Source organism: Gallus gallus, chromosome 4 (assembly GCF_016699485.2).
Source record: "Gallus gallus isolate bGalGal1 chromosome 4, bGalGal1.mat.broiler.GRCg7b, whole genome shotgun sequence".
NCBI classification, from domain to species: Eukaryota; Metazoa; Chordata; class Aves; order Galliformes; family Phasianidae; genus Gallus; species Gallus gallus.
Genome location: NC_052535.1, coordinates 12887648 through 12912609, shown reverse-complemented (window position 1 = coordinate 12912609; position 24962 = coordinate 12887648). Strand labels below are relative to the sequence as shown.

The 24962-nt window shown below is 44.1% G+C and overlaps 2 protein-coding genes and 2 long non-coding RNA genes across 9 annotated transcripts in view; 2 read left to right on the top strand and 2 right to left on the bottom strand.

Moving 5' to 3' along the window:
- Positions 1-51: 51 nt before the first annotated feature.
- On the top strand, positions 52-4507 carry LOC107052085. Its single transcript, XR_003075103.3, has 2 exons — positions 52-285; positions 2621-4507. It is a non-coding gene; the product is annotated as an uncharacterized LOC107052085 (long non-coding RNA).
- Positions 4298-15544, bottom strand: PGK2 (phosphoglycerate kinase 2). 2 transcript variants are annotated; one of them, XM_046939915.1, is made up of 11 exons: positions 14410-15544; positions 14158-14208; positions 12900-13055; positions 12639-12783; positions 10622-10725; positions 10213-10332; positions 8116-8230; positions 7654-7833; positions 6802-6979; positions 6425-6523; positions 4298-4785 (listed from the first exon to the last, which is right to left on the bottom strand). In XM_046939915.1, exons 2-11 carry the CDS (start codon positions 14187-14189, stop codon positions 4745-4747), a joined length of 1170 nt encoding a protein of 389 aa, XP_046795871.1. In that variant the 5' UTR covers positions 14190-14208; positions 14410-15544; the 3' UTR covers positions 4298-4744. The 2 variants fall into 2 exon arrangements, with proteins under 2 accessions (XP_046795871.1, NP_990316.3); NM_204985.4 differs by having other exon boundaries at positions 15423-15544.
- A 137-nt stretch (positions 15545-15681) lies between these two features.
- LOC107052086 lies at positions 15682-23653 on the top strand. Of its 3 annotated transcripts, none has more exons than XR_005859821.2 (3): positions 15682-16397; positions 18123-22213; positions 23420-23653. It is a non-coding gene; the product is annotated as an uncharacterized LOC107052086 (long non-coding RNA). The 3 variants fall into 3 exon arrangements; XR_003075104.3 differs by having other exon boundaries at positions 15682-16515; XR_005859820.2 differs by having other exon boundaries at positions 15682-22213.
- Positions 20905-24962, bottom strand: part of ATP7A (ATPase, Cu++ transporting, alpha polypeptide) — a 27400-nt gene continuing 23342 nt past the window's right edge. For all 3 annotated transcript variants that reach the window (XM_040698646.2, NM_001389516.2, XM_040698647.2), the window contains exon 23: positions 20905-24308. In XM_040698646.2, coding sequence (XP_040554580.1) covers positions 24032-24308 — 277 coding nt within the window. In that variant the 3' untranslated portion in view covers positions 20905-24031. The remainder of the gene's footprint in view (positions 24309-24962) is intronic.

Genomic DNA, 24962 nt, shown 5'->3' with positions numbered 1-24962 from the left:
CCTGCAGTGGCTGCCGGGAGGCGTAGTCCTCCCGCCCCGCCTCGCCTCAGCGCCCCGGGCTGCGGGGCACCCGGCCGGGATGGCGCTGCGTGCTGGGCTCCGTCGGGCAGCGACGTCTCGGTGAGCGGAGGGACAACGGTTCCGCGCGGGACTTCGTGGGGCTAAAAGCTCAGAAGTCCTCAAAACGCAGAGCGAGACGTTGTTACCCACAGATGACGCTGTGAGGTACGCCAAGGAGAGCGCACAGGGAGAACAAAAGGACCCAGGGCTCACCCTTACCTTCAGGTGAGTGGGGTGACTGGGCTCACAAAATGGCTGCTGCCCACTGGAGGTCCCTCACAGAGTCACAGAACTGCAGGGGTCGGAAGGGACCTCAGGACACCATTAACTCCAACCCCCTGCTAGAGCAGGTTCCCTGCAGTGGTTCGTGCAGGAGCGTGTTCCCATCGACTTGACTCCTGCACTTGAGATCCCCTCTCAGCCTTCTCTTCTCCAGACTGAACGGCCCCAGGTCTGTCAGCCTCTCTTCATACAGGAGATGCTCCAGGCCCCTCATCTTTGTGACCTTCCGCTGGACTCTCTCTAGAAGTTCTTTGCCTTTTCTGAACTGAGGAGCCCAGAACTGGACAGAGTGCTCCAGTTGTGGCCTTACCAGGGCAGAGCAGAGGGAGGGATCACCTCCCTTGTCCTGCTGGACATGCTCTCTTTAATGCACCTAGAATACCACCATTGGCCTTCTTGGCCACCAGGGCACACTGCTGGCTCACAGCCACACAGTTATCCACTAGCACACCCATGTCCTTCTCTGCAGAGTTCCTTCCCATCAGGTCAGCCCCTAACCTGTACTGACTCATGCAGTTATTCCTCCTCAGGTGTAGGACTCTACACTTGCTCTTTTTCCTCTATGCCCAGTCCATATCTTGCTGAATGGCAACACAGCCTTCTGGTGCGTCAGCCACTCCTCTCAGCTTCATATCCTCATTGGAAAAGCACAAGTTTTGATGTTTGTGTGGTTATAAGGGTACCTTTGCCACAGCTGTCCTCTGGCCAGCCAGGCCTTCAGGCATTACAGAGCTTCTGCCCTGCTCTGCCAAATGAAGGCTGATGTTCCTTCCTGTTGCCTGGAGTCACCGGTGCTACCTCTGATCCTAGGTTTCATTACTGGTTACTTTTTCAAATGCAATTACACTTTTTACTACACAGAAACACTTTCTCTACCTTCTGCTATTTACAGTAGATTTTACATGATACAAAGAGACACCAGTAAGAAAGCACATGTATTTGTGCTTATTATTATTTTACTTCCGACTGCAAATTTAGTCTTTCACCTTGACATTTGATGATCTCATCATGTGTTCTTCACTTTTTCTATTTCACCTGGTTTATTATCAGTCAATTTATATGCTAAATATACTACCTTTATCATATTGCAAGCTTTCTGCAACCACTTCATCTTATAACCTCTCTTCTATGTTTCTACCCAGCAGTGTTGCCCCAAAACCATTATCAAAAGTACTGATCTTCTAAAAGCAGAATTGTTCCTAGAATCAGAATCACAAGGTTGGAAAGGACCTGCAAGATCATCTAGTCCAACTGTCCTGCTAGAGATGCATATCTAGAAAAATTATTTCCTATCTTATAACCATTATGCTTGGAAAAGAGTTCTAAGATCAGTCTAAGATCCAGTCTAAGAGTCTAAGATCCAGTCCAACCACCTACCTACCACTAATACTGCCCACTAACCACGTCCCTCAGTACCACATCTACACATTTCTTGAACACCTTCAAGGACAGTGACTCAACCATCTCCCTGGGCAGCCTGTTCCAGTGCCTGACCACCTTTTCTGAGAAGTTGTTTCTCGTAATATCCAACCTGAACCTCCCCTGGCATAACTTAAAGCCATTCCCTCCTGTCCTATTGCTATTACCTGGGAGAAGAGGCCAACCTCCACCTCACCACACCTCTTTTTGGGTCATTCTAGAGTGATAAGGTCTCCCCTGAGCCTTCTCTTCTCTAGGTTGAACAATCCCAGTTCCCTCAACCAGTCACCATAAGAGTTGTGCTTCAAAGACTGAAGCCTCTGTTGTAGTGTGGGTCCCAAAACTGAGCACTTTACTCAAGGGAGGGCTGAGTACAGGACAACCATTTTCCTGGTTCTGCTGAATACACTGTTTCTGGTATGAGCCAGGTACATAAGCAAAAGTAATCTAGAGAGAACAGTGCGATTCAAGATGTTGAAAAACAGTAATAGAAGCACTTCTGGGTACCAGTGCAATAGTTAGTTACTAAAAAACATTATAGGCAAAGGTTAAATATCTGGAAATCGTTGTTAATCAGCTGCTGGTCATCAGGCGTACAGCTCCTGCAGTCTCATGCAAGGACATTTCATCCCCTTTGCTTTAACATCTGAAAAACTAAGCACGTCTACTTTTGCCATTGGTTTGTTCTGAGTACACGGACCTGACAGCGGCAATAATTAGAATAAGACATGGAAACAAACAAACAGAACATTCTAAGACGTGAGTAGCACGCATCCAAAGTCAGGTATCCAAAAATATTTTTAAGTGCATAAATCTGTGTTCATGGCACATTACAACTCCTTGCCATATTTGATTACAGACAGCTTTGTTTTGTTGCTTTTGATGAAGAGGAGGAAGAAAAAAAGAGGAGGTAGTGGCCACACACCGACCTTTCACTGTCAATACCGAAGGAGATATGGAGGGTAAGTCTTGTTTTTGCTCCATGGGAAGCCAGCAACACAAGGTTCCAAGAGTGACACTAAAATGAGCCGTGCTCTAACAAGGCCTTGTTTGCCAGAGCCAGACAAGAGCAGACTGTTATAAAACACGGTGGAACGTTTGTTATTGTAGTACTAGATTTCCAAAATCCAGTCTTTTTGTGGCTGACAAGCTCACTCTTTTCTTTGCCTCATTACTGCAGCTGTCAGAGGTCTGCACCCCTGCCTAGAAAACATGAGCAGCAGATAGAAAGCAATCCTAGCAAAAATCTGCATCATTCATGCGTAATCAGACAATGCTTGGGAGATTTACAAAGGAGGGAGGGAGGAGGAGAAAACTTACAGTGCTGCAATCATTTACATTATTTCTAGTTGCTTTGCAAGTGTCACTTTTAGATTCAAAATGCAGTAAGTATGATTTTCATATATAACTTTGTAAGCACTTTAGCTTGATTGGGTTTTAATTTGCATCCTGCTGTGACCAAGTAACATTTGGCAAATAGACCATCTGTTTATAACACATACCTCCATTTTGTCTTGGTAGTACTGTATACATTACATACTTTCAACTTAAAAGCAAACTCTTGTATTGCAGCTCACTGCTCACCTCAAAGATTCTCTCCACAGCTCATCCTGGCTGCTTTGCTCAGCTCAGCCCACACCTAACACCCAGGATGGCAGTGCGATACTACTGCAGGGAAGCCACCAGGTGTAGGAGCAGGCCATCACTGCTTCACACATTTCTGCTCAATGATCATGGAGGAAGATACACAAGCAGCTCTTTTGAAGCACTGCATTATTGTAATTTTTCTGAGTAAAGCTTTGAATGACTGCTGACTTAATCCAAAACACACTTTTGGGTGATTTAGAGCCAATCTGATTTTGGTATATCACTGGCTTTCATTCAGAGCCACCTTGTGCTCACATTTGTGCCCTGTAGCAAGCACAGGAGCCAAGCCCCATCAGCCAAGATCAGAATCCCAACTTCATACATTTGCACCACATTGGTGCTCTTCCACTGACAATGCTTATAGTTCTGCAGTGTGCTTAACCTGTAAACAAGCCTGATGATCCAAACTGTGTTTTGCTGTGCTTGTTTTAGCACTTTTAGGATCACATACATCAACAAGAGTATTGCAGTTCTGTTTGCATACATAAGGGAAAAGGTAAAAAGCTTGAATTCTTACCTGCCTATCTTCATAGGTTCCAGAATATTTAGGTTAGAGACATTAGCTGTCTACTATGCAGCAAGTTCTCTCTACAAGCACATTTTAAGATTTGCCCTTTTTTTTTTTTTTACTACTTCTGCTATTTAAAATTTCATCTTCTCTCTTACTTGATGACAGGAAAGTTTTGATCTAACAGCAGATCTATAATAACTTCCTTACCAACAAAGTTCACATTGATGGTGACTGGGTGCTTACAAATCCATGCAGTAAAAAAATAAAAGGATATTTACAAACATCATATTTAGTTCAAGGAGGAGAAAGATCTGACTCCTATTGCTGCAATAAGGGTATTTTAATGTAAAATCTGAAAGAAAGACTACATACCAGCCGTTAGCATTTTAAATACGTTTATTCAGCAGCTATTACAGTCAGCCTCCAAAAAACTGGAGTCCCCTTTTGTTTCTGAACCGTGTCAAGTGACGGAAATGCCTGCTAGGAACATGGAAGAAGCTACGCGGTGCACTCCCTTCTGAGAAACAGACATATCTAAGAGGGATTAATCTCTTTGAAAAGGCAAAATATAAATATATACACTCTAAATCCACAACAACAGTTGAAATGCACTACGTTAATTCAAGTGGGATAAGAGTGAACAAATCCAGATCATGTAAACTGCAGCCATAAAATATCTCTGCGTCTTCTCAAATCCTTTCCAGTTTCGGTTTACATTCTGTGGTCTGCCTATCGCAGAGTTGAAATACAGAAGCATAGAAGTGTTGAAGTGTTGAATCTCAGGGGCTGTGCACAGGAACAGGAACTGGGGTGATACGCTGTCCTCTACACACTGCTCAAGGCATCCACGCCAGGAAGAACCTTACCTGTGAGTAGTTGAAAAATTGCAATAAAGTTAAGAAGAGAAGTACTTGACTTTATGCTTATAACTACAATGTTTACATATGTTTAAGAAACAGAAACAAACAAAATCCCCAAAAAACACCTCAAACTGTAGGTCATATTGCTTCTACACGCACTCCTGCTGATGTTTGTGGCTATCACAACATGAGTTAAACTGTTCCACATGGTAAATACATTTTAGGGTTGTAGCGAGTATCCAGTGCATATCTGCAGACAGATTCTTAACAGCCCACAATCATCAGTGTTCAATTAATGATAACAGTATGTTTCTGTCCAAGTTCCTGCTAGAGTCAGATCCAAATACTTTAAGATATTCTTCCATTAAGTTTGATGGCAAACAGATTTTTGATAGAATCTGGGAAGTTGCTGCATACTTCCTTTAAGCCCTAGCAGCACGTAGATAACGTTTTGGAGCATGGTGGAAATTTAATGAATGAATGAAGAAAAATAAACAAGACCTTCTACAAGACTTGAGTCTTCTACTGTGACTACAGCATCTGTGTCCAGATAATCACTGCAGGGGGCAAGATGCTCATCTTTGGGTATGGGTCCCCAAATTACTGAAGTGCGATTTTCTAAAGCATCTTCTTAGCTTTTTGTTGTCCTTCTTTGATAATGAAGAACATAGTTTTTTTTGGGGGGGGGGTGTGAGAGGTGGGATGGGGGGGAGGGTAAGAAAACAACCTTTGAATGCTCAAGCTGTACAACAGTACTGAATTTTAACACTGTTCACAGCCCACTAATTGTTTTAGTAGCTTTTTTTTTTTTAAATCTTCAGAAGCTTCTCTAATTAGCTAGACTTCCGTTACATTTAAGAGATCACACACAAGCCCACATTTTGGGCCAAAACTTAGACTATTTTGTCCTTTTGAATAAATCAGTTGCACAGTGCTTCCTTCTAGCCATCTGCATTCTTTCCCCTCACCACCACTCCCTAGGCAACAGAAACAAAAGCTCTGTCTCACATACAACTGCTGGAAACCAACAGCTGCAATGCAGTTTACTGCAGTTTCTCTTCTACAGAGAAGCTGACAGTATTAGATACTTTACATGTATTAGGAAACAGATAATTACCAGAGGAAATGAAAACTCATTTAGAGAACAATGTAACTCATTGGAAGAACTCTGTAAATCCTCACCATTTTGGATTCTAATTACTCTTGTGCAGGTTTGTTACGTGATCGCTAGAGGGCTCCCCAAACCAGGGGATTTCCAACAATGCTCTCAAAAGGAAGCTTCTAACCAAAATTCGAAAGTATTCCGATCCCTAACTCAAACTGAACATTGCAAACAGTCTGGTTAGCACGTCTCAGGGAATCATCGATAAACAAAGAGCCTGCTCTGAAAGCTGTACTACTTTCTATTCCAGCTTTTATTGCTGGGTGGGAGTGGCAGTCTATGCTCTTTGCAGGAATGATCCATTTTCTTTCCCCTTCCGCTAGGGGGACAAAATAAGAGTTAGGAGGATCTTATGTGCAATTTCATTTGTTGAAACAGAGAGGACAGTTATTCTGTTGTTGTGCCTTCCTGAATATCAACACAGGGCAGAGTACCCAGAACTACCTAATTTGCTCAAGCAAGTCAACACAAAAGAGCAGTTACCCTCTAGCAGTTCCAGGCTGGCACCACCTCCAGTGCTAACATGGCTAACTTTATCTTCAGTATTCCACTTCGCACAGCATGTAGCAGTATCTCCACCACCTGTAGTACAAGAAAAAGGAGGAAAAAAAAATAATAATCAGAAAGGCAAGAAATTGAATTTGTTTAGCTTAAGGGACATAGCCTTGCTACAGGCTGGTGGTGCCCCCAAATCCTCAGCATTAGTTCATACAGCAGTTTTTACAGTCATGTCTGCAAGCTAAAGGGGAGATGAAAACATTACTATAGAAGAATGATTTGCCAACTGTTTTTCATGTGGTGCTTAGCAGGCACAAACTTACTCACTGCTTTTATAAAGACAAACACATTCAACTACTTACCAATAATGGTGATGCAGCCCTTTCCAGTTACTTCCACCACTTTGTCCATCAAGGCTTTGGTTCCTTTGGAGAACTTGTCCCATTCAAAGACTCCAACTGGACCGTTCCACACTATTTGTTTGGCCCTTCCCACAACTTCAACAAACTTCTTAACGCTTTCAGGGCCGCAGTCCAAGCCCTATGACAAGTAAGAGAATTCAGAGATAAGCTTTCTGGCAACCCTCATCTAGGATCACCAATGTCTTATTGATGGGATCCTCAAATGCTTTTTTCCCCTCCTCTTTCATTTCACACTCAAGTTAATAAGGCCCTTGGAAGGCCTGACAGTACTGGTTCTGTGCCCTCAAATTTGCTGCTAGTTTAGAAACAGCAGACTAGTCAGAAAGCAAGAGTTTCTCTAGGCACTGAATACTATGGAATAGAGATGTGCCAGAAGCTGCTTCTGTGGGGTGGAGTCTGGTGTGGTATTTGTATCTCAAGTACACACACGTCATTAAAAAAAAAAATAAATAAAAATGTCATATGTATGAAGCCTTGCTTAGGAACTTTTGCCACCTCTAATTAAATTCCGGTCAAATAAAAGGGACTTAACACTCCATTCAGAACTGAAAGTTTTAGAGGAATTTTGCTGTTTTAATCCAAATCCCACAAAAGCTACTTTAAGACTTAAAACTGTATCAGGAAAAACCACAGGGTTTTCATTTTATGGAACAAAAATATTTTGTGCGGCTAGACTGCCTTCAGAAACATTTGCAAAGGATCACAATTACTCTTTTAATTCCTATAAGAAGTGTTTTTCTCACCCCAGTGCTCCCTGTTACTTTTTCTAGTCCCTCGTCTATTAAAACCTACCATCCAGCCAGCAGGAATGCCTGAAGCCACTGTGGCTTCCCCAGTCTGTGCATGCTCATCAAATTTGTCTGCAGTGATGAAGTCAACTGGCAAGGTAATCTTCACACCGTTCTTCTCTGCCTTGGCCATCAGGTCCTTGACAATTTTTGATCCCTCTTCATCAAACAGAGAGTTGCCAATCTACAAAAAAAATTATGTGGGGAAAGTAAAAGAAGCATCTGTTTAGCTACTGGTCATTATATATGAGATGAACAGTAGTCAAGCCATACCATTCAGACAGCAATTCTGGAGAGCTGTATTAGAGCACTAAGACATACACAGCAAGCCTATTTTTGCAAACAGATTGTCGAGCAATTTCTGGGTGCTCCCTACTCTCTATAGAGTATACTTTCTCTCTCTCTATACATATATATTATGGGTCATCCTCTACTAGAAGCAGACACAGAATTGCTCTTTTCATACCTGCATGTTGTTTAACACTTTGAGAAAGGTGAATGCCATTCCACCACCAATGATCATCTCGTTGACCTTATCTAACATGTTACTGATCAGCTGGATCTTATCCTGAACTTTAGCTCTAGAAAAGAAAAAAGGAAAGAATGAACAGTGTAGTCACTGCCCCAGACTCCTCAAGCAGACCTTACTCTATCTTTAATTAAGACAGAACAAAGCCTCACCAAGGACATACTGCATAAAGTATAAAGCAGAATTTTTCAACTGCTATGCAGTAATGGCAACACTGAGATATCGCAAGGTCATTCTGAGAGAATGATTCAACAAAGTAGTTATGGGGAGTGGGCAGAAAGAATTTGGCAACTCAGCAAGCCAGCATTAAACAGTATCTGACAAGGACACTATTTAGCCTTCAGTTTCTCTCCTATTTAAATACAAAATTAGCTTGGCTCTTTTTGACTGTCCAGCAACACACAGCAGGGGTCACAGCACTGCCGTTCACAACTACTGTCCAAGTCTAGATCCACTGCACCAGTGGATCTCTACCACAGGCCAACTCCTGTAATCAGTTCAGGTCGCATACCCAAACTCACAACACAGATTCAAACTACTAGGATGGACTGCTCTGCCCAAAAGCAAATGGCCACTTTTAGCACAAGATATGAATGATAATGGATTAATAATGCCACACTCACTTTTTGTGGGAGTGGCAAGAGGCAGCAGTAAATAGACAAATCATTCCTCTTTTATGCCACGTTACCTAAAAGTGAGCTTCATAAAGGCCTTAGGAAATTACTCTAGGCAAAACTTTGGCTGGTACTCAAAAGACTTGCATTACATCCTCAGTTTGGCTCTGCCTTATTTGATGACATTATACAAAACCCTTTCCTTTTCTTCCTTTAGTTAACTCCTCTCTAAAACGATGATAATGACACAAATTTCATTAATAAAACACTTTCAGACCTAATCATTAAGAGTACATATTGCCTCTACCATCCTAACCTTAGTAACTGTGGAGAGCGCTGGTGTGAATCAGCCTCCAGCACCAGTTTAAGCAGCGAAGTTGTGAACACTGCCACACTGTGGGAATTGTATGATAAAGGACTGACAGGGTGTACAGACCCAAGGCAAAAACCTGCAGGATACATCTTCCTTTGTGCAGCTCCAGGCAAAAGAAATGTGAAAGCAATTTAGATTTTCTTTCCTTTGTGCACAATCCTGCTTCTAGTGCTGAAATTACTTCCCTGCACAGGGTTTTTGTTTTCCAGCACAATTCATCTTCACCTCAATTAATATAGTTGTCCTCAGTTCATATTCTGTGTCTGGTTTTGTTATACATAAGCAGTAGCCAATCTACACCTGAATCACACGCAGCTCTAAATCTCGGAAAGGTACTAATGAAAAACGAGCATTACTCACTGTAATCAAGATCATGGAAATGTTTAAAGTTTGATGCGAGAAGTGAGTATTACTTCTTTAAAAGCATGTTTATGGGTACAAAGAGCAGGAATAAACCACATACTTTTATCATCGAGGAAATGCTATGGTGTCCAAGCTTTGTGTTACTGTTCAAAGTAGTTAAATTCACCTGACAAACTGAAACACTTGTTTCTACAAGCAGACAAGACATGCGGTGTTGCTCCTTCAATTCTCTGTACACTAGCTGCTGCTTAAGAGTAGAGGCCCAGCCAGCTACAGTAGGTCACCACTGCATTATGACAGACCGTGTCAACTTACACAGTGCTGAGCTTGCAGGATGCTTGTACTCTGAACCATGGAGGAAAGGTCACTGACAGTGTTTCAGGGCCATCATGTGTATCAGCTCTTCTGGTTCAACTGTACAGCAAATTGCTGTGGACTGTCCCTTATTTAGGGAATGTAAGCAATCACAAGATATGATGAGCAGACTCGATCATCACAAGGGTAGACACAGTAAGCTAGCCTTCAAATAATCCATAGAGATTTCAGGAATTACCTACAAATCTGAACTGTAGGTACAGTTCAAAGGAAAGCACTTGTTTGAACAAAGCCAGAAGAACTCATCATTTGTTCCAGAGGTGTTAAAGAAAAAAGTATGGGTATGGTAGGTATGTTCTTGAGTCTTACCCTCCAAGAATTGCTAAGAAGGGTCTCTCTGGACTCTCAAGGGCCTTTGCAAAATAATCCAGTTCTTTCTTCATCAGGAAGCCAGCAGCCTTCTGAGGAAGATGAACACCTACCATGGAGCTGTAGAATAAAGATAAGAGTGAGGAAAGGAAAAAATGTTGCATCATTAACAACCAAAAAAGTGAAAACAAGTCTTAAGAGGCTCAGCTGTCTCCTGCTCTGAGGGAGAAACTTTAAACCATCCGCACTATAGATGACTACCTCCACTAAGTACATCACTCAGAAACAAATACAGCAGAACAATAATGAGGTAGCCTCAAAAAGCTAAACTCCAGTGAGGACAAAGGTTGTTTTTCCACAGCAGGCATCATTGAGCAGTTCTGTCTGTGGAATGAAAACAGATACACACCTGTGAGCACGATGGGCAGTTCCAAAAGCATCATTGACATAAACATCTCCCAATTTAGAAAGAGAGGCTCTGAAAGCCTCCACTTTTGCAGCATCAGCTTTGATCTAAAAAGAAAAAGAATGACACATTTGTGCTACTCACACAAAACTGAAGTGAAATTCAACAATTTATAAGCAATGGGCTTCTAAACCCAAAGCAAAGAAAAATCAGCTAGAGAAATTCAACTGTTCATCCTGTGCACGTCTTTATTTCAATGCTCTTTACCAGTCCAGTAGGAACAACAGAGATGTTTAAATGGTTTTAACTCCGTATTAAACTCTGAGAGCTTAATTAGAGCTCTGAGGACCATTCCCAGTCCTAAGTGCATCACTTTTACATCAGCAAAGTAGGCATGGACTGCAACCTTTTGCTCTCTCCAACAGATTTCTACTTAGATGAGGTGAACACAGGTAACACAAAAGGTATGCGAGAGAAGTCAGTGCTGAGATGAGACAAAACTCATTCACAGCCATTTACTGAACAAAGAAAGTGTGGTCTCTAAGCACTACAGGTAAAACAATGAGACGAAGGATTCGTTTTGCATCATTGCACTGAGGATTAACTTATTTATAAGTTAATTTAACTTTGCCTGCACACTACAACAGACCACTGACAGCAGCCAACATAGGAACACTGGAGAGGAGCTTAGCACGTAGTGGGCAAGAACAGACACATCTCTGTTAAGGGACTTTCTCCAGCATCCAGGCATCCTACCAAATCCTAAATGGGATGGCTCAAGTAGTTCAGCTTTGCATGCCCTCTTATTCACGCAGCCTAAGCAGAACACAAGCTAAAGGGACTACACAGATTCTACAACAATGCTAGAACTGTTCCTTCACTTGTTAAATTGTCTGGCTGTACACAAAGAGATGAAATGCTCCCATTAAAGCCAGTAACATCTGTAAGCACAACATGAGGGACTATGAATGAAGGAACCACTACCACTTGATTTGCTTTGGACAGACATTTTCCGAGCATCAGTTGATAACCCACAAACTTCTATCTGGTCACCCCTTCCCTCCCCTATAGGCAGGTCATGATAGTTAAGATGGGAAATTCATCTGTCAGCAGTACCTTTCCACGTTGCCCAGCTGCAACACATGCTTCTGTATGCATACTAGTGTACAAAATGAAGGGACTGTTTCTCAAAGCAAATTAAGTTCTTGTTCCATTCTTCTCCCTGCCACCACAGTGGCTTTCAGTTACACATGACTGTGGTTAACTTCCAACTTGCTCAATTTCCTATTTTCATCTGCACAGGCTTACTAAGCTACTCTGGGCTATTTTCTTAAGCTACTGGATTCCTGTATCAGCCTCTAAAGGGCACCACACGGTGTCAGCATTCCCCTCCATGCACCGAATATGAAAGGAGCCAAAACCTGTGTAAAGTCACCAGGGTCACTATCGCTAAGAAAAGCAGCTGTCTGGAGCAAACGTTCTTCCTGACCTTCAAGAAAATGTCAGAGGTACAAGGCAGCCTGGTTCTTGATGGCTACTGTAAGAGCAGACAGGCTTATAAGAGGGTTTGATCATTTCTATGTGGCAGAACATTTAATCAGCACATTAAAAAAATCACCCGAAGAGACAAAATTGAACAATTCACTGTAGCTAATGCTGGGAGAATGACAATCTCTAGTAGACCTAGAATTCTGTTTTAGACATCTCCAAGTTTAATAAGCAGTAACCAGTTTCCTGGGCAGCCCTACTTCACTCCTTTTGTGGACTACAGCACCCCTGGCAATCATTTACAGCCTTTCTCTTAAGCTGTTTCATCTTAGATACTCAATGCATTTGACTCGGACTTTTCCACTGCGTAGTACAGGTGATCAGACTTGTTGAACAAAGGCTCTCTGGTTCTCTTCTGAGAGTGAATTCATAAACAGCATTTTGAATGAGCAGCTAGTTCACCATCAATCTGCTGCAACCAAGGTACTAAGACCAGAGGAGGTACACACAGAACCTAGACTTGAAGTTTCACCTTGTTCCCTGAAGCATCCTTCCCTTTCCCTTCTTCTTCTACATGGAATCGGAGGTTCTCTAGCAGGATGACGGAGCCGTCTGCAGGATTAGCACAGGCCTTCTCCACCTCAGGACCAACACAATCCTTCAGGAATGAGACCTCCCTGCAAAGACAAGATGCACACTGTCATCCCACAAGTGACTCTCTTTCCAAAAGGAAAGCATCCAAGTCCACTCACAGGGAGGGACTGATGCATGCTGAACTGCTCTGCTACTTCACCTGCCCAGGAGAGCTTTAAGCTCCACAGCTACTGGAGCCAAGGAGAACTTGTCAGGCATGGGAACTCCATCCGGGCGGCCCAGGTGACTCATCAAAACCACTGACTTGGCTCCATGGTCCAAGCAGTGCTTGATGGTAGGGACAGCTGCCTTGATTCTGGAACGGCAGAGAAAAACAAACGAAAAAGGATTCAGCTACAATTTACCATGCAAGCAGACTTAGTAATCACTTACACAAGAGCCCTCGAAGTCGTTCTTCAAAAAGGTAACAGAGAACACAAGAGCTGGGTAGAATGATTACTTAGGTCCATTCTACATCTTGTGTTCACACAGTCCAGCGTACTTCTAAAGACAGCAGGCCATTGCTACCAGTACATCCCTAAAAGGGATGCTGGACTTCTCAGCAACCTACGCTCACTAGGACAAACACCTAAGAGACTATCACATCTCACAGAGCACAGCTGCCCTGGTGCTAACCTAACCTATTCCCTTCCCAGGGAAAGCGACAATCCCTGAAGCACAGTGATTATGCATCACACAACAAACAATTTTCCTATCCCAGTGTGTTTTCAGGTTTTCTGCTGTGATCTTCCATGATACATAGGAGATGGAAGTAAAATGTACCTTGTCATCCAAATTCTGCTGATTGCTCATAGCTAAAAATTGTCAGGAAGCATATGAATATTACTCGGCTCCTGATCTAGTCACTGATACTGAATCAATAAGAGAAATTATGGGAATGCTGACCAGTGGTGAACAAAACCATTATCTGCCTACAAATGATGGACAAGCAAGATAAAAAGACATTGCATATGCCTGTTTCTAAGCCCCGTGTCTTCATATGCTGCTCCAGAACAACTATGCTGATGTAAACCAACAAGTTAACAGAGGGTAAGGAGGGCAGAAAGTCTTCTGGATACTACCATCAAGGACAGCAATCAGAGCCAAACAGACACATGGCTGTAACGTGGCCATAACGCTGCAACCATACTTCAGAAATAAAGGTTAGGACCCATACAGTTAAGTGATATTTTTTACGTGCTCTCTAGAGGAGCTACAGTGAGAAGCTCTGCAGTAAGTGTTGTTTGCAAATAGCTGCAGAAGCATTTAAATAACCATTCTGAGTCACCTTTAATACTCTGGTACCAGCAGTGACAGTGTAATCATGGTACCGTGGCAGGTACTGCTAACAGAACTGGGCTAAACTGAGACAGAGAATGGACTTTGGGCCTTCATTTTAGATGGAAATTGGGTCTCACCTTTGGTTGTTGGTTATTTTGTGATCCTTCATTGGAACATTGAAGTCAACCCTAAAAAAAACAGAAAACAAAAATTTCTTTTACAAAGAATGAGGGAACCTGAAGGTAAAGAGGCTGCCTGGAAATGCAATATCATTACAGTCAGATTTTCAGCTGCTTTGTGCACAAGCTGGGTTACAAAGACCAGTACGTTACTGGCCATTTATTCTTGTACCGACAGTACAACTGGAGAACGAGCACCAGGCTGCATACCATCAATACCACCCAACTCTCACCGCCACAGCGGCGACGATGAAAATAAAACTAAGGCTGAACGAGCTGCCCCTCACTTCTCCTTTTAAAACCCATGCTCTCAGATCGCCGAGTGGGAGCTTTCTGTTCTTTGCAGCTCTGATCTCTCTGGAGCACATCCCCACGGGAAGATCCTACCTATGGAGAGGTAACTTTCCCTACACACGGCAGAGGAAAGGATGAAAGGGGAGGAGTTTCGCCAGCCATCTCCGGCTAGCGTACCTTGTGCCCACGTGGTGAGCAGCAGGAAGCCGGTTGTGTAACAGCTCAGGGCAGAAATTATTCACAGAGCAGCTTCTCTCCTCCCTGACTCACGCAGGGAGCGCGTGGCCCAGGCACGGCCGCTCAGCAGCACCATCTTTTTCTCCCGGGGAGGAAAGGGCTGCCTAACCGATTGGAGCGGAGTATTAGACGTAGAGTCAAACGCTACGTTACAGTTTACCCTTCATTATTCCACATCTGCATCAAAACCACCCCAGTTTAGTAGTTTTCCTGCAGTTTTCTTGCTGCCTGCTCGACACGGAGACATAGGGGAAGGACAAAAGCCGCCAGCGAAGCGGGAGGCGATGAGCAGAAATAAACTGAACTGGCAGCCCACGGCACAGGGGACTAATTCTACGGAGCGGGCGGAAGAGCGCCATTCCCGTGCTATTATTCTGACAGGGGGTGTAACAGAACGGCTACCGACCCCAGCAGCGCTGAGAGCACAGGGCGCTCCCCGAGGCAGCGCGGCGGCAGCAGCACAACCCCGAGCAGCCCTCCGCTCGGCAGCGCCCCCCGCGCGAGGCTTCAGCGCGCCCCGAGCAGCGAAGCAGCGCGTGCTGCACAGCGACCGGGAAGCGCCCGGCAGCCGCAACGCGCCTCTCGTCGCGAAGCACGCAGAAACGCCACCGCGTCCGGGGCCTCGCCATCCCCGTGGCCCGCACCGGGTGCGGCCGGCTCCAAGGGCAGCTTCCCGCCGCCCGGTTGCTCACCTCATGACGACCCGCTTGCCCTTCACATCCACCTTATCCAGGGTGAGCTTGTTGGAGAGAGACATGGTTATCGCAAGTCACCGCTGCCGTCCGTTCCCTACCGCCGCCGCCCGCGCTCTGCCGCGCCACCCGTCCGCGCCGCCGCTACGCCGGCCGTCTCGTCCGCGCCCGCTGCTGATTGGACCCACGCGGCCCGCGACGTGCTCCTATTGGACGAGCTTCCCGCCCGTCAGCTATCCGCCCGCCCCCGCTAGAGGCCGCGCTGCGGCGGAGGCCTGGTCACGTCCCGCACGGAGCCGCCGCCGCGTGAGGGCGGCGCAGGGTGAGAAGGGCCTTCGGGGTCGTTCGGGGCTTCGTCGCGGGCCTCGTTCTCGGGGCACTGCGCTGAAGTGAATCCCCTTTCATTTCCAGTCTCATCGAAATGAATGCTTCCAGGTGTTATTTTAGGGCCGGTTAAACAGAAAGGGCGAGGACGTGCCCGCGGGAGGGATCCTTGAGCTGCAGAGCTGCTGCAGTGTGGGCGGCCATCTCCGTGCGCCGGCCTGCAGCGCTCAGCTGGGACTGAAGGACCGAGAGCAGAACTGACAGCGTGGTTTTACACGGCCCCCACCGAGTCATCGTTTTCCAGATAACTGTGGAAAACCGTCTTCTCGGGGGATACGCTTTTCAGAAGTGTGGTTTGACAAAAAAATGGGCCTGTCTCACATGTTTGGATAGCCAACAATGAACCGCAATGGGCTGCACGTTGTACGAGGAAGGCCATGGGCTCATGGCTTGGGCTAACGTTTGCTGGCAGGTTGATGTGTTGCCGTTCTGACTCAATAGATGCTTGTGAGGAAGGTCTGGTAGCAAGTCAAATGCTTGATCATTGCTCTTTGCTGATGGCAGAGCTAAACGTGGATGAACAGTCTGCAGCAGAACAGCGAAAGCCAGAGGAAACAGAAAAAATGCACTTACGAGAAACCAAACATGAAGGTATGCAGACTGAAACATCCCATCTGCACCAGTGCTGGAGCAGAAGATGAGGAGTGGGAGCCCTGTGGTGTGAGAGTTGTCTGAAGGCTCTGAGAAGCTTGGACAGGCCTCAAGGCAGGTCAGAAACATCCATTCAGCCACGTTATTTGGCAATCCCCGTGGCATTATCCATAACTTTTAAGTCCTAGTCTGGGTTCAAATTAAAATAGGTCAGCTAACGGTCTCAATATTCACTGCAAAGTAAATCTAGATTGGATCCTAGGGTCCCTCCTGTGAGTGCAAATTAGTAAACCCACTCTGAGCTTCCAGTGGCCAGCAGGGTTCTTGTAAAACAGAGACCAGAGTGCAGCGCTGGTGTCACCAGTAGGTTGGGCAGTCCAGCACTTCTGATGCTGAAGTGGTGTTCACCATGGCCCAAGAAGCAAATTCTGAACTGGTCCTGAATCCAGCTTTCCCTGAGTCCAGATTTGCTTTCCTCAGTACGAGAATTCATTCAGTACTACAAGGCCTTCTATTGCAAAGCTTCCGTGCCATCTCTTAGCAGTAAAAAAGCATGAAGGAGAAATGTCATAGTGCATGGCATGCACACGGTAACCTGAGCACCCGCAGTAATACAAGATGCAAGGTGGTTTATAGCAAAGCTGCTCGAGGAGAGGGGGCAGTGAGACACTCACGAGCCCTCAGTTAGCAGAGGGTGGTCAGGAATGAAGGACCCCAGGAATCATTTTGGCTGAATTTCGAAAGAATCAAATAGTAAAAATACCTCAAAACTATTTCCAACACAGAAGTGAAATACAGGAATAGAAGTATAGGAATAGTCCATGCGCTTCCAGTGCAGTATCCCACCAATAAAATGTGACTCGGTAGGACTAACTCCACCACAAATATATACATGTAATAGGCCAGTACTGTGTGATGCCTTCAATAATCTGAAATTAGGAGCTTAGTGCAGCTATAAGGGTCTGTTGTTCTGGGCATCACTGCAGCCATCGCTTGTAAAACGGACTCAGGTTTTACGTTGGCTTGTTTCTTTCTCCACTTGTTAGGAAGAAGGTGGGAGGGAGAAGAGGGAGGAAGTCACGTAAGAATTGGGGGAGGGAGAATGTAATTTCAAATGGGAAATGGCCGGGAAGGTGTGCACTGTAAGGGAATTAAAGAAAGGAGGAGCGTTACAGATGTGCGTTCACGACTCGGAGCTCATTTCCACATTTGAGTCACCTCCCTGTCCTTCCCGCCCGTTGTGAAATATCTGGAATACACTGCAAATATTTAAAGAAAAAAAGCCCGTGCAAACAGTTCCAAACCTGTGCTTTTAAAGTGACCGACACGAGGAGCTGAGGAGGGCAAAGGATAGGTAAATTAAGGTGAAAAAAAGGAAACAGGGATGTGGTGTGACCAGCTAGGAAGTCATTGCTGAGAATACAAAACAGAAACTGCTTTTCACGGGCAGAGCCATCATCTGCACCGCCCTGCAGGTCTCAGCAGAACTCACAACATTCTGTAGGAAAGCCATGAGGGTGTTTTGTTAACTTTCTCCTTGAAATGGAAGATGTTCAGGAAGGAATCTGAGCTGCACCTTTATCTATTTTAACTCAGCCAGCTGCTGTGTTTTGCTCTTGACATTTACTACTGCCTAACTAAGCCGAAAAAAAAAAAAGGGGGTGGGGGGGATAACAAACCAGTTTAACAGTCAGGAAATAAAATCCCCACTGACCGCCCCGATAGGTTTGTCATCGATTGGACAGCGAACGGAACGAAGGTTGCTGTGCGGTTAGGAACGCAGAGTGAACCAGCAGAAGCGCGGCGCTCCCAGCAGCCAGACTGCACGTCTTGATGAGCAGGGCCCCCCAGGGGAAGCTGTGCGAGGGCTCAGTGGGCGGCGGTGCGGTACGAAGTGCCGGTATTTGCCCGGGGTTTCATCGTTCCAGCGAGGAACAACGAAAAGGTTTTTCTGCCCCTCCTTGCAAAAATTCCTCCCCAAACTCTGCCAGGTGCTCCCTCTGTGTTCCTTGCCTAATCCTTTTCACTTTGTTTTCCGCTTTGCTTTACTGTGTTCTCGTATATTTCTTTAACCGGCCTTAAACTTTGTGACGTAACGTCTGCTTTGGTAATTCGTTAATGGCTCACAAACTGCTGAGCACTGAAAGAATCTGGTCCTTTTCGCCTCAGTTTCTCTTACCTCCTTAATGAGGACAGTCACTCTGAGCACAAACCAAAGTCCACGTAGCTGGGGCAGGCAGGCTGTGGAAGCATGGGACACAACAGAGGAGAAAGAAGGCAGCACTGATTTCCGTCTGCTGCTTTTACCTTGTGAAACTGGTAATGGGAGACTGCTCTGCTGCTCTGGCAGATAAGGCCTCTCTGACAAAGACACAATTATTTGCAGCCTGTTCTCCGTTCCCCGGAGACGCCTATTGAGTTCAGTGGCTCAGCAGACTGTACCTGTTTTGAACTCAAGCATTTTACAGCAAGGAACGCTCTTCCATTTCTCAGAAGCATCAGCCGACCACAGCTCTGAGCAGAATCCCGCTCTACACAATTCCCCTCTCTTTCCTTGCATCTGGATGTGTATGCACGCAGCTCTCGAGCTCTTGTTAAGCAATTCTTTTTAGCTATGCATTTAATGGCATAGAAAAAGCCTTACCCAATTCAGGAGTTTTCACTTGTCATCTGGTAGACATGATAACAAATTCATAGCTACTCAAATTATCCAGTCAAGTGAAAGGAAAGAAATAGCACTGACAGCAGCACGGCTCTGATATCCAGAGAGATTTCTGCCTCAAAGCCTGACCTGCAGGGCAATCAGACTGCTCTGCATGGACATTTTCTAAGACTGCTACTGGAAAAAGAAGACAGGGAAGAATGCATTTAACAGAAACTCAGCTGTGCTAAAAGCCATACTAAAATAAAAGCACTTGGGCAGGGATTAAAAACAAACAAGGGTTGCTCTGAAAGTAATGCCCCCTGTTTTGTTCTGTTGGCTCACAATGTCGAGAGGCAGATGTGGGTGGGATGGTAGTAGAGGGGCAACCTTCCCACCTGTATCCCGTTATGCTTTGTTGCCATGACAGATGGCAGCAGAGGGGCACTCTGTAAATGGCATCTGAGACGGAAGGGCTGATGAAGCAAAGGGGTAGAACTGAATTCCTCCATAGGGAAAAAAATGTCACCCACTGACATTGATTGGCACTTGCTGAAAGGTTATGGAGACCAAATAGTGCGTGTGAGCACAGTGAGGTGGTGGGTGGTGCGTTTCAACAGTAGTGACACAAAATATAGGAAAGGGGTGATCCTTCTGGATTTCCTGGAACCCACACAAACTATCAACTCTGACCACTACACCATGCCTAAGCTGAAGGCTCCAACTTCCAGAGTCAGACCAGAGAAGACAACCTTTCTCTTGCAACACAGAAACACCAGGGTCCATACCAGTTTTTATCTGTTGTAGTTTCCGAGGAAAATAGGAGGCATTACTTTCAGAGCAAGGTACGTACTAAAGGAGGAGGCACAGGGGAGATATACGTCGTGCAACACTGCATAAAAAACCTCCTCAACATCTCTAAGTGAGACCAGCTCAGGGCTAGGCAAAAAATGAGCTGAGGTGGCAGGGGGGAGAACAGATCTTTGCAGGACTCTGGAAGAGCAATCCAGAAAACCAGAAGAACTCTTCCAGGAAAACAATAAAACGGCACCATGGAACTCTGGGAAAAAGCACCCCAGGCAATCTGCCAGCAGACAGGTGTAAGGAATGTGCCAGACGGGGCACAGCAGGGAGGAAAGCAGAGGTCCTTGCAAGCAAAAGTATGTGGGACTTCTAGTGCTTGAGAAAAGCTTTGAGAAAGTTCGTAACGATATGGGACTTCGGGCTTTGTACCCCTTTTCTATCCTGACAAATGGAAAGTAGAAGGCATCCCGGAGAAAACGCCAGCCAGAGAGCAGAGCCTGAGGACCAGTTGTATACTGGAGTAGAAAGGGCAGCTGGACAGAAGAGCTGAGAAGGGGGCTTCGCTCATTGCTTCAAGTACTGTTCAGGGTAATTCCTACACTGTTGCAGGGGATTTGTGCTGGATTTGTGTCCGGTCCCAGGGGTATTTTGTGGATGGAGCCTGGCCATCTCCACCACAGAAAGACACTAAATCACACTCTTTCAAGTAGGCTGGGCATGCTGCTGAAGGTCATGCAGTTGAGTAGTGTTGGAAGCATATGTAAGAAAACCCTAATACTCAGCCCTTAGCCAAATCAGGAAAAAAACAATACTGCTTCACCTTTCCAGTTCCAGAGTGCGTTCTTACTTGGTGAAGATGAAAGGCCTTCAGGATCATCCTGTACACACACATTCAACCAGCTGCAGGGCAAACCCAACATCACCATGTCCCAGAGATGCCATGTGTTGCCCTTTAATTTAACAGTGTGGGAGAAGGGAATAAATTTTGAGCAGCTAGCTGCAGAACCTGTGAAGTCAGCACACAAAGTACTGAAAGGAGATCACAGAACAGGATTAAAGAAGTTGCTGGAAGTTACAGTTTTTATTATACAGTTTATAATTATCACTCTAATGATGGAGGCACAATCTTAAAAGAATAGGAATTACGAAACTGCCTTTTTCTCAATACAAAGAAATGTAACAGTACTAAATTAACATTCCATAATAGCGTTCTTTTCTCCATTCAAGTTTAAAGCATTAGGATGGAACTTGTTTTAAGCAACATCTGTAATAAATAAAACTGCTTGCTTTCACTGTGTTCTGCCAGCTTCACATTCTGCTTCATTTAAAATTTCAAGTGTCTACACTTTTAAAAGTTTATCGGTAAGATTCGGAGTGATGTTTAAAGCCTTAAGTGTATATATATGTGTATTTAAATAAAACAGGTTTTATAAATAGTGACAGAAAACAAAACAAACGAGTAATACATAATTCCATTTGTAACTACGTTTCCAAGAGATATTTTAAATTCTTGAGTTCAAACAGTGTACAAGAGGAGTAAGGGACTTACATATGAAAACATTTACATTTAAGAAAACATTTACCTCCCACATTATTTCACTTGCACTGTACATTCAAACTGAAAAATATTTTGGTTCTTCACTGTAAAGCACCTTATAAGACATTTTAATCACAAGACAAGCTTTCTGCGAGTCAGTATCACACATTAGGCGAGTGGGAAGCAGGACTGGACAGACAAACTGTTCTCAAAGACCGGGACTCTGCATTCCTTAATCAGCTATGCGACGCTCAAATGCACCATGTACTAAATTCAAGCTCAAAGACATTTACAGACAGGTTTTCTTACGGAGGAAAACTGGATTGAAAAGGACCTCCAGGCTCAGCCCTGACCAGTGCTGTTAGCTAGAGGCATCACTTCATGTAAGCTTCTTTCAGCAGCTTGGTTTCTACCCATACCAATTCTAAAGATATGTTTTGAAAGAATGGAACAAATTTCTCATGCTGCTTTATCTACCGAGCAGGAACGTGACCCTGTGTAACTACTGTATCTCCTGCAGTAAGAGCATGATGTCTGTCACTTACAGACCACATGCACCATAGCAGGGGCTGGAGCAGCACCTGCAGCAGTGAAACTCACCTGAAAGAACGTCAGGATCTGTCTTGTGTATTCTTTGTGTGATTTAGATGACCAGTTATCAGCAAAACTCAGACGACAATAATGTGCAAAACATTCCTTGTTCTCAGCAAGATTCTTCAGGTGAAACAACACTGAGAATGAACATGGATTAACAAGACAACTGAAATCTTTGGAAACAGTTTATACAGCTTTAAAGCACAAAAAGCTGCTTGAGAGCATTCTGCTGGCCTTTAGGTAAGTATCCACTCTGAAAGAAATAGCTTTGTTGCTGAAAACTGAGAAAAACATCTCATGGAATGGCTTTGCAGTAGTGCATCTCAGAACTTCTTAACACAACATACACATACAACCTAATGGAAGTGAAAACCTGTACTCACGTAGAGACGTTAAGAGCCTAATTCTGAAACACAAACATTTTGTTTCTTAAATCAGTGGCAGCAATAAATTTTGCTGTCCTCGCCGCAATATAACAAAGAATACCGATCCAGGAACAACGTAACCCACAGCACAGTTCTTACTGTTGTTTTTACACACTGGTGTTTTTCCTGGTAGTTAAAAAAAAATAAAATAAAAAAGCTTTTGACTTCTAACATGCACAATCTATGCATTCACACCAGACTAAGTTAAAAATTAGACCATTACAGAGATCCCTGTCCTGTTCTGAATTGGATACTACATTTCTAGTGGCACTATTTGGAATTACATGTTTACACCATTCATTGTATCCTATGATTGAATTCAACTGTATTGAACTTAATAATTGTTTTAGATTGCTGTCTCAGCACAGGATTTAAAAACAAGGTTTACTAAGTACCAAATAGGTAGCTAGCTACTGGGTGATGAACACCAACTTTAGTTCTCATTGAGAATATTTTTAATTTTAATATTCATGATTAAATGATCAAAACCTGCATTTTGAGATTTCAGTTCTATAACAAATGAAGTTGGTCTTAATTCACAAAGCCTGAATCTGAATATCCCAAACTAAAAAAGGTTTGGATCAATGGAGCGGATTCTGGACCATTCCTGGCCCACTTATCTCTACAGGCAACTGGTGTTAGTGCAGTATCTGAAAAATAGTAAATTCTTTGATGAGGTCAGATATCCCCAGAGACTGAACTGTAAATATTTTAAAGCTCGTCTGTGTGACACCAAACTATCCTGGCTTGTTTAAGGAGTGCTAGTTGGTTTTGGCAGTAAGCCCTGGCTACATTGCTGCCTTTTTAAAAGCTAAGCGTTTCAGCGAACGGCACATCACGTTCATATGCTCAGATATTTGTTGCAAGAGATTGTGAGCTGAGAAAGAGCAAACCTCCCAGCCCAGTCAATCTTCAAACACACAATCTTTGTAGGAGTGTACCGGGGCAAGGATGTATAGTGTTAAACCTGGGTATGATGTTAGGAAGCAATCACTGAATCTCCCACTCATCTGTCCAACAGAGATGTTTTGAAACGAAGAGCAAGAAAAGTTGGAACCAGACGTTTATGAAAGAGACGGTGGCATTCGAGAGGAATGATTTCTGGTACAATGCAGGTTATGGGAACAAGAGCAGTCCTAGAAGCTTTTAAGTAAGGCACATCTATCTGCAAACACAGAACTCTCAGTATTTTAGAAACACAGTAATTTGTAACTTTTTTTAAACACAGTATTAAACTTGACTGTGTATAAAGAGACCCGTTAAAAGGCTGGAACACACATTTCTGGCTCTTTAGTTTCCTTAATTGTATTTTGACATTCTGCCAAAAGATGCTGCACTTCAAGCTTCATGTAAACACAGCTCTGTTTGCAAGCTTCTGCCTCATTTTTTTTTGTTAAGTCTAGTTTATAAAGAAGTACACTAGAAGGCCACTAGAAATAAACTTATTTTCTACAGTAAAGAAGAAATACCTGTATAGATAAAAATTAAACCCTAGAAAGGCAGAAAAGCATCCGTAACAACATCCAGAAGTGATCTTTGCTTGCACAAGCTTGTAGGCAGTTCTTAGGTTGTTTCGATTACTTTTCCATTTTGTTTCTTCCTTTCTCTTTTCCTTTTGGGGGAAGGGAGTCTTTCATAACGTCGTGTCATCATCTTCTCCAAAATCTCCCACCAACAGTGAATGCTTATCTGGTTCATTAAGAACTATGCTGTTCACTGACCGCTTATCGGAAAAGAGAGAATTTATAGAGGCTCTACTGTAATTGATGATTCGATCCATTAAACTCAGCTTACGAGTGCCTGTCCCAGTCTCATCGATTCCAATATGGACACTGATTTCTGATGGGCTCTTCTGCTTCATTTGGCCCCGGGCCCGGAACTCGAGTTTCTCAGAACTTGGCTTCTGGTACCTAAAGAAAGGAAAAAACAGTAGAAGGCCAGCATGCCTCGGGTTGAAGTAACAGACACTAAAATATGGAAAGAAGCTAGCCTGTAATTGCTATGATCCTGCACCAGCCAGAGGTTTATAATACAGTTTGCTACACAGTGATAAAAGTTTCAGATTTTGCAAAGCTACTATATTACAAGAAGTAATTTGGTGCTTTTTGGCCAGGATACAAAACAGGTAAAGCAGACACCTAGCACTCATTACTGAACTGCTTTACTGGCGCTGAGCATCTGCAAAACATGTATCAGCAAAGCATATCTACTGGGAGTGGACAACTATAGCTAGCATTTAACAGCTCTTCTACTCTGCTTCCTCTGAAACCCTACGTGTTAAATGAAGTGTTAAATGAACTGCGAAGAATACCATTCCTACTCCAGTGCTCCTAGCTGTGAAGCAAAGAACAAACTGTTCATTCACAAATGCAGTTTGGTTTGTGTGTCAACAATCCTCAGTGCTGGTGCAGTGTGCAGCTGAAGATTTCAGCACGCACTGAGATTTCTCCAATACATACAAAGGGCATTAAGGACCTTTAACTTTTGAACACTTCTGATTTTTCCGGTTCTCTTCGTGATAGAAATTGCATTTTAAACACTGCTGTCTGTCTGAAACATTTTTG